This window comes from Austrofundulus limnaeus, unplaced genomic scaffold (genome assembly GCF_001266775.1).
Source record: "Austrofundulus limnaeus strain Quisiro unplaced genomic scaffold, Austrofundulus_limnaeus-1.0 Scaffold129, whole genome shotgun sequence".
NCBI classification, from domain to species: Eukaryota; Metazoa; Chordata; class Actinopteri; order Cyprinodontiformes; family Rivulidae; genus Austrofundulus; species Austrofundulus limnaeus.
This window is the reverse complement of record NW_013952531.1, coordinates 547,734-556,271: the sequence shown is the minus strand read 5'-3', so window position 1 is coordinate 556,271 and position 8,538 is coordinate 547,734. Positions and strand designations below refer to the sequence as shown.

Here is an 8,538-nt window from a genome sequence, read left to right as displayed (position 1 = left end):
ATATATATATATGGAGCACCTGGAGCTGCCAGAGGCACCTCAGTGAATTCACGTTGACTCCTAGTGGCTGCAGCTGGAACTGCACCAGAACTGACTGAATCCAAGCCTCTTATCTGAGAAACAGCATGAGATAATAAAAGGTAAAAAAACAAAATAATAAAATTTATTTAGCACACAAATAGACTTTATGAGCCTAAACTGTTTATGAACCTATGATAAGATATTTATAATGATGAGGACATCAAGCCATATTTACATTTATTATAAATGATTAATGTTTTGTTTAGGACATGAGATATTAGTGTGACTTTATTTTCAGCAGAGGCTGATGGAAATCTGAGTGAAACCTTCTGCAGAAGGTCTGTGAGGTGGACGTGACTCTGAGGTGTGAGAGGAAACAGTGGCCCATTAAGAGTCTGGGGCCAGAACACACACACACACACACACACACACACACACACACACACACACACACACACACACACACACACCAGAAGTATAAGCTCGTCCCTTTTTTTCTCCTCCTCGCTCTGATTGGTCGAGGCCACATCTTAGGAAAAGCATCAAACTATTTAAATAAAACTTTGTCCTCTGTGGCTTTAAAGGGGGATCTGTCGGGGCTGCATCAGGAGGAGTTTTCATTAAGCTTAAAAAAAAATAAACTGATTATTTTTATTTTTCGCCTCTGTGGATATAATAATGGAAAACTTGGGTTAAACTCATCCCTGAGGATTATTCTTGGATTCTTACAGATTTTGGGGGATTTTCTTGTTTTTCCTCTGAAGTTGAGCAGGTGAGTGGAAGTTCTGCAGAACCTGTAGCAAACATGCAGTCAGGCTGTAAACATTATGGGTTTGATTTGCCGCAGGCAGCAGCTCGGTGTGTGATCATGAAGCAGACAGGGGTCTTCCTGCTCCTGATGCTGTGGACCTGTGAGGGCGCGAGGGTCGCAGGTGAGTTTCTGAGAACTTTTCTCCTTTTCCTGTCCTCCAGACAAAAACTGAAGCTTCTGGTTCCCACAGAGTCCAGAGATGACAACAGCGTGTTCGACCTGTTTGAGCTCATCAAGGTCCCCAGCAAGAACCACGGGGTGACCCTGGTGAAAGGAGACGACCCGTACAGCCCCGCCTACAAGATCCTGAACCCGGACCTGATCCCCCCGGTCCCCGAGAGCGCCTTCAGGGACCTGATCGACTCCATCCACGCCGAGAGGGGCTTCCTCCTCCTGCTCAACTTCAAGCAGTTCAAACGGACCAGGGGCAGCCTCCTGACCGTGGAGAAGCGCGACGGCTCGGGACCCGTGTTCGAGATCGTCTCCAACGGCAAGGCCAACACGCTGGACGTGGTTTTCTCCACGGAGAACAAGCAGCAGGTGGTCTCCATCGAGGAGGCGGATCTGGCCACGGGCCACTGGAGGAACATCACGCTGTTCGTGCAGGAGGACCGCGTGCAGCTGTACGCCGGCTGCGAGGAGGTGAACACCGCCGAGATGGACGCGCCGATCCAAAGCGTCCTGACGCACGAGGTGCCGGCCGGCGCGCGCCTCAGGGTGGGAAAAGGGGCCGTGAACGACCGGTTCATGGTGAGAGCACGGACTGGAGGCTCGTTTCTAACACTAAACATGTATTTTTTATTTAAATATTAAAAGTGGAACTACAATAAATCAACTCACTGGATGTGTCCAAATGCGCAAAAAGCGCGTAAATCTGGAAACTCTCTTATTAAAATGATTGTTTCTGTTATGTAATCCAGTGGAAAGCATTTTGTTTWTTTCATTGTGATATTAAAGTGAGCWCTGCTGATTGCAGGGGGTTCTGCAGAACGTGCGGTTTGTGTTCGGAACAACCCTGGAAGCCATCATGCGCAACAAAGGATGCCAAAGCTGTAAGTAATCATGACCAATGCGCGTAATTGTTTGCCACATCGTGCGCTGCCAGGCCCTGACAAGTGTCTGTCTGAGAGTATTTGTGGTTGATTTCTTCATAAAAGCTTACATTTCTCAGTGGCAAGTTTATTTTTTTATTTATTACCTTGGGAAACCCAATGGGATTAAAAAACTCATTTAAAAGAGAGCTGAGGAATGTCAGATTACACATTCTCTGGTGTCTTATATAATCAGGGCTGTAAGTTAAAGTAGAGCTTTTTTATTTTAGGTGAACACTTTAATTCACCAACATGTTTTGTTGTTTCTCACAGTTGTTACAAGCGACACGATGATCCTGAACAATCTGAACGGCTCCTCTGCCATCAGAACAGAGTACACAGGTCACAAGACTAAAGGTACTCCCTGCTACCTGGAATTCTCCATTTTTTAATTAATTTATCTAAAATTTGCCTTGTCTGAACTGGACTTGTTCTCCTGAAGACCTGCAGATGGTCTGCGGCTTCTCCTGTGAGGATCTTCTCAGCATGTTCAAGGAGCTGAAGGGYCTTGGCGTGGTGGTCAAGGAGCTGTCCAATGAGCTCCGCCAGCTGGTAAGGAGGAAGCCATCAAAGACCAGGTCTGACAGAGTCTGAGCTTCTGCTGCTGATTTATCTAAAAGCTCGTCACAAAGTTATAAAGAAGGAACATTAAAAAGTTAAACTTAGCAGAACAGTGATGGTTAATGTGTCGTTAAAGAGACATACAAGTCCTTCAAGTACAAAAAGTTGAAGAAAAAAACTATATTTGGCATAATACACAGGATTTAACCCATTTTGTCACAGGATTGCCATATTTTCTTTTGAACTTGGATCAAAATGAAACAGGAAGTGATTTTAAAGGGGAACTCTTTAAGAAYGTTAGGAGACATTTTGACATCACTTCCTGTTACTTCATTCATGAACATCAACAACTGTTCACCTCAGCGGTGTTTTTTATTTTAATTTGTTCTCAATGTTATCTTTTCCAAACGGTTCAGAAAGATTTTTAGTTTGGATTTTTTCATGTTGCTTCCCAGACGAATGAGAACAAACTGATCAAAAACCGCATCGGAATCCACAGCGGCGTCTGCATCCACAACGGGATCATGCGCAAGAACAAAGACGAGTGGACGGTCGATGATTGCACAGAGTGCACCTGTCAGGTGAGCCCCTCCCCCTGCACCCTAAACACACACACACAAACACACACAGGCGTGTGTGAAGGGATTMTGTTCCTCGACTTGTTCTTACACTCGTATAAAGACAACACACACAGACACAAACACACTTAAGCACCACCTGAGCGTCTCTGGTCAGTAATTAGTAGTTTGGTGGGTTGGCAGACGGCCGGTGGTCTTTGGTGTTGTAATGACAGACCTGTTGTTAAATGTTCATAATAAGAACATGACTTTTATAAAAGGAGGGTATTTAGCAGCCTTTCCTCCTTCTCTCTGGTCACTGCTGAACTCCAGGAGGCGGAGCTTTGTGCGCTTACYGACAGTTGTGCTCCAACACACGGCTGGGAGGCCATCTTTTAGGGCTCAGAGCCAAACAAGGCTTCGCTATGAGACCCACATCCAGGTTTAGGGGGGCCTTCCTGCTCCTCGRCCCAGTGGATAAGTGGTTGTCTGCAGGAGTCTCCGCTCGCTGCCAGAGACGTGTGCTTTAGTTTTCTGGCGTGATGTGCTCAKRCACTGGGAACGGACACGAACAAACYGACTGAAGCTGTTTTACAGTTTTGTATCAGTGAAGCTGTACTTTAGTCCAACTCACTTTTCATCTGATATCCACACATCTGTCTGATCATTCATGGTTTGTTTGTTTTTTGGTCACTTTGTGCAGAACTCTGCTACAGTTTGTCGTAAGATCTCCTGCCCGCTGATCCCCTGTGCCAACGCTACAGTTCCTGATGGGGAGTGCTGCCCCCGCTGTGGAACACGTAAGGATTCTCCTTTTGCCAACTTAGTTGTTGTCTGCACCGTTACACAAATATCTCATGAGTTACAAGAATGGATTTTAATAGAATTTTAAATAATCTTTGGGCTTAACTGATTCACTTTTTGAGTCCAACCACGACGGTTATATATCAGCTGTTGGACGTATCTCCAGGAGAACAACTTTCCTCCACACAAATAGCAACAGATACTGATCTAAAACTTAATGTTTAAGTAGCTGAAAGTCATTCACAGCATAAACATCGAGCTCTAACAGATCCTGAGAGATTTCTGCATTATTTTCAAGCTTTAACCAAATTAGGTRTAAACAAAACAAAAGGGGATTTTAGCCTAAAACTGTCATCAAGTGATGGAATGATTGGCCTTTAATTGTGAAAGTGCTGTAAATGTGTGCATAAATGGTCTCCATACGCTGGTGTGCATACACTTCAACAGACAGACGAAGCATTCAATCACTGCCACGTTTACTGAAGCAGCCGTTTGTGTGTTATTTGCCAAATCAAACAAAAAGCCACAAATATTCCCCTGGATGTAAAAAAACGTGTCTATTCAGGAGAAATCCTACTTTTAAAAATGATTTCACTTCAGTTCCATTGGAGGAAATGAAAGGATGCTTCTGTGTTTGAATTGAGCTCTTGTGCTGAAGACGTTTTTAAATATTCAACTTGAAACGTAGAAAGTTTCCAGTTTTACAGCARGAAAAGGTGATTATTGTGTTCAGTGTTGAGTTGAGACATTTCTGTTTGACCCACTTCAAAGACCTGAAAATACTCAGACAGGAGAATCAGTAGAGTTTGTGGCAAACGCTTTTTCTTGAAAATGTTGATAAAATTGTTGACGTTTGATGGTACGACATGATCAGCGTCGTGTTTCCTTTTWTTTCTTCCTTTTTAGTGAAACAAAACAAGGACACCCCTGTGCGCTCAGATTGTAGCAGTTTTTTTCAGATTCTCTGGCTCTTTTTAGAGTTTTAGTTTTCTGCTCTAACCTGAAGGTATTTCATATAAATGTCTGAGTCCCAGCTAAAACCTGCTCCATTAGCCCTCCACTTTAGGTGCATTCCCTCTTAATTTAGGCTCACAGGGGGGGTTTGAAAAGGGGTGCCGCCTCACTGGAATAGCACTTTTATTGTCCAACTTCTTTCCCTCTGTCTCATATTCTCTCCTGCTCAGCGAGCGACTATGCAGAGGACGGCTGGTCGCCCTGGTCTGAATGGACCCATTGTTCTGTGTCTTGTGGGCGGGGCATTCAGCAGCGTGGGCGCTCCTGTGACCGTATCAATAACAACTGCGAGGGCACCTCTGTACAGACCCGCGACTGCTACCTCCAGGAGTGTGACAAGCGCTGTGAGTGACGAAACAAGCGAATGAACGAGAAAACAAGCAACACACTATAAATTATTCATATGTTTGTGTTTTTGTTGCTGTCATCTATGAGACAAATTAAATCTGCTTCGGTCCAACACTTCTCTTCCTGCTAAATGACCTAYGACCTTTTTTTAACCTTCAGTCAAGCAGGACGGCAACTGGAGCCACTGGTCCCCCTGGTCATCATGCTCCGTCACCTGCGGCGCCGGTGTCATCACTCGTATCCGCCTCTGCAACTCCCCCACCCCGCAGCTCGGGGGCAGGGAGTGTGTGGGAGAGGGCCGGCAAACCGAAAAGTGCCAGAAGTCTCCCTGTCCCAGTAAGTCTCATAATATAAACCAGCTCACATCCAGGGGCGGAGCCAGAGGGGTGGCCTGGGGTGGCAAGTGACACCACCTGATTGGCCACCCTCAAATAAATGACAGTGGGTGGAGATGTCAGATTTTGTGTTAGCGTTTAGATTTTGTCTACAACGGAGTATTAGGGCAACACAAAAAGATATTTTTAATTATTACAAGATTAAAGTCGTAATATTACGAGATTAAAATCGTAATTTTACGAGAATAAAGTCATAATTTTACGAGATTAAAGTCATATTTTACGAGAATAAAGTCATAATATTATGAGAATAAAGTCGTAATATTCCGACTTTATTCTCATAATATTATGACTTTATTTTATACAACGTTAATGTTGTTATAATATGACTTTATTCTATCTCGTTGTGTGGCCCAAATACTCTGTTGTATCTGTCAGACTGTACCATATAAATGTTTTAGCTGTGTATGTTTAAAATGACCCTTTGTAAAATTAGCATTAGGTGTTAGCTTCATTTAGCATTAGCATAGGTAATCAGCATGTGATCATTCTTAGCTACACCTCAACAAATTTCATCTCAAGTGTTTTAAAGTTAGCTGTGGCAGCCATCTTGAATTTTTGATTAATGTTTAGAACTTAATCTTCAGCTTTGTAGGTCTAAAAATGGCTGAATAATAAGTTGTGRCTAGCATTCAGCATGATTTTTGGATCATCCTTCGCTACAATCACACAAAATTTCAGCTCAATAGGTTTTAAAAACAGCTGAATTAAAGCCTTTTGGAATTAGCTGTGGYGGCCATCTTGAATTTTCTAATCCAACTTAAAACCTTGTTCACTGCTGTGTCACCCCTTGTAAAAAGGTCTAGCTCYGCCTCTGCTAACATCCAACCTTCTTTTGCTGTTATACAACGATGCTTTTAGCTGAATGTTTTTCTGTCGTCTTGCATCAGTCAACGGGAACTGGGGGCCCTGGTCTCCGTGGGGTACCTGCTCCCTCACCTGTGGTGGAGGTGTTCAGACTCGTAAGCGCCTGTGCAACAACCCCTCCCCTCTGCACGGCGGTAAAGAGTGTGTTGGCGACGCCACAGACAAACAGATGTGCAACAAGAAATCCTGTCCAATCGGTGAGTCATTTTAATCGCTGACAAAACCTCCATGATTCTTTATTGTTTTGTCGACAAATGGTTTTAACTTTTTATTTTGTTTTGCTGAGTAAAAACAAGCTGCATCAAAAAGAGCTTGATAATGAGGCTGCATTCTTGTGTTCAGATGGGTGCTTGTCCAACCCTTGCTTTTCTGGAGCCAAGTGCACCAGTTTCCCTGACGGTTCCTGGAAGTGTGGAAAGTGTCCAGTTGGCTACACGGGCAACGGCATCAAGTGCAAAGATGTCGATGAGGTAAAACTCATTAAACTAACTATGTCAGCTGTGAGGATTGCTCGGAGCCTCCCTGCCTAAAAATCACACTTTTTCTAAAAAACAGTGCAAGGAAGTTCCAGATGCTTGCTTCGAGTTTAACGGTGTGCATCGCTGTGAGAACACACAACCAGGCTACAACTGTTTGCCCTGCCCTGCCCGCTTCACCGGACCGCAGCCGTTCGGCCGAGGCGTGGAGCAAGCTGCAGCAACCAAGCAGGTAAGTGCAAACAAGTCACCCACAAGCAGGCATTTCCTGTTGAAACTAACCGTTTTGATCGTCCACACAGGTGTGCACGCCTCGTAACCCCTGCCTGGATGGGAGCCACGACTGCAACAAAAACGCCAGATGCAACTACCTGGGTCACTTYGCTGACCCCATGTTCCGGTGCGAGTGCAAGCCTGGTTATGCAGGCAATGGTCACATCTGCGGAGAGGACACGGATCTGGACGGATGGCCCAACGTCGATCTGGTCTGTGTGGAAAACGCCACCTATCACTGTAAAAAGGTAAGAAGCAGTCGAGCTGCAAGGCTTAAGATTGGATTTTTAGAGTTTTTTTCATGCATTTCCTGCTATCAAACAAATCCCTCGTGCTTTTTGTTTGTTTAACCCATCATAAATCTAAACGTTCAGCTCAATCTACAGCTTTAATCTCTGTAAATCTGTATTATTAACTTTTTTAAATTTCTCATTAAGATCTCTTCAGTTTKTTCAAAAATATTGCTTTCTAAACTTTACTTCAGCTTTATTCTTTCTGCTCTTTTTAGATACAGTTTCAGTAATTTTAGCTTTTACCCTGTTTTGCCACCTTTAGCATGTAGTTACAGTTTTGCTACTTGACCGTTTATTTTAGCTAATGTTTCTCAAATTTTTGCTTTTGGTACCATTTTGATAATTTTAACTTGAAGCTACGGTCATGCTAATTTTGTCCTTTAGCTATTGTAGTACTCAGTTTTGCTTATAAACATGATTTTATTGATTTTTGCTTCTGTTCTGATTGTTTTAACTCAAACAGTTAACTGAAAATTTATTTTTGGACTAATTTTAGCAATGTTATTTAGCGCTGACCAGACACTGTTCCTGAAACGTATATCTACAGTGTTCTGATCATGTTTTCTGTCCTCAGGACAACTGTCCCAATCTTCCTAACTCGGGTCAAGAAGATTACGATAAGGATGGAATCGGTGATGCTTGTGATGATGATGACGACAACGATAGCATTCCTGATGATAGGGTCAGTAAAACTATCCAAATTAAATGCATGAAAGGTAAATGTCTTAGCTACCTGGAGGGGACAATTTTTGACCATTTTCCCAGTACCCACAGCCCAGTGAGGAGCCACTTATGGGGACAAAGACTGGTCCTCATCGGGGGAAATACCGTTGGTGGGTCAGGTGTTCGATTTAGGATTGAGTTTAGGCTAGGTTTGGGTCAGGTATGTCCTGAGGTGGTTAGGTTCAGGGGGTCAGGGTTAGTGACCAGTAAATGAATGGGTCAGTGCAAAGACCTCATGAGGATAGAAGAACAAGTGTGTGTGTGTGTGTGTGTGTGTGTGTGTGTGTGTGTGTGTGTGTGTGTG

The 8,538-nt window shown here is 43.7% G+C and overlaps 1 protein-coding gene across 1 annotated transcript in view; it reads left to right on the top strand.

The window, feature by feature from the left end:
* Nucleotides 1-589: 589 nt before the first annotated feature.
* Nucleotides 590-8,538, top strand: part of thbs1b (thrombospondin 1b) — a gene marked incomplete at its 3' end in the record, with an annotated part of 13,668 nt that continues 5,719 nt past the window's right edge. Inside the window, 15 exon segments of the mRNA XM_014015433.1 lie at nt 590-793; nt 869-953; nt 1,023-1,582; nt 1,809-1,884; nt 2,197-2,280; nt 2,366-2,475; nt 2,940-3,065; nt 3,745-3,841; nt 5,030-5,203; nt 5,367-5,543; nt 6,493-6,666; nt 6,812-6,939; nt 7,025-7,177; nt 7,248-7,466; nt 8,086-8,193. Coding sequence (XP_013870887.1) covers nt 890-953; nt 1,023-1,582; nt 1,809-1,884; nt 2,197-2,280; nt 2,366-2,475; nt 2,940-3,065; nt 3,745-3,841; nt 5,030-5,203; nt 5,367-5,543; nt 6,493-6,666; nt 6,812-6,939; nt 7,025-7,177; nt 7,248-7,466; nt 8,086-8,193 — 2,250 coding nt within the window. The 5' untranslated portion in view covers nt 590-793; nt 869-889.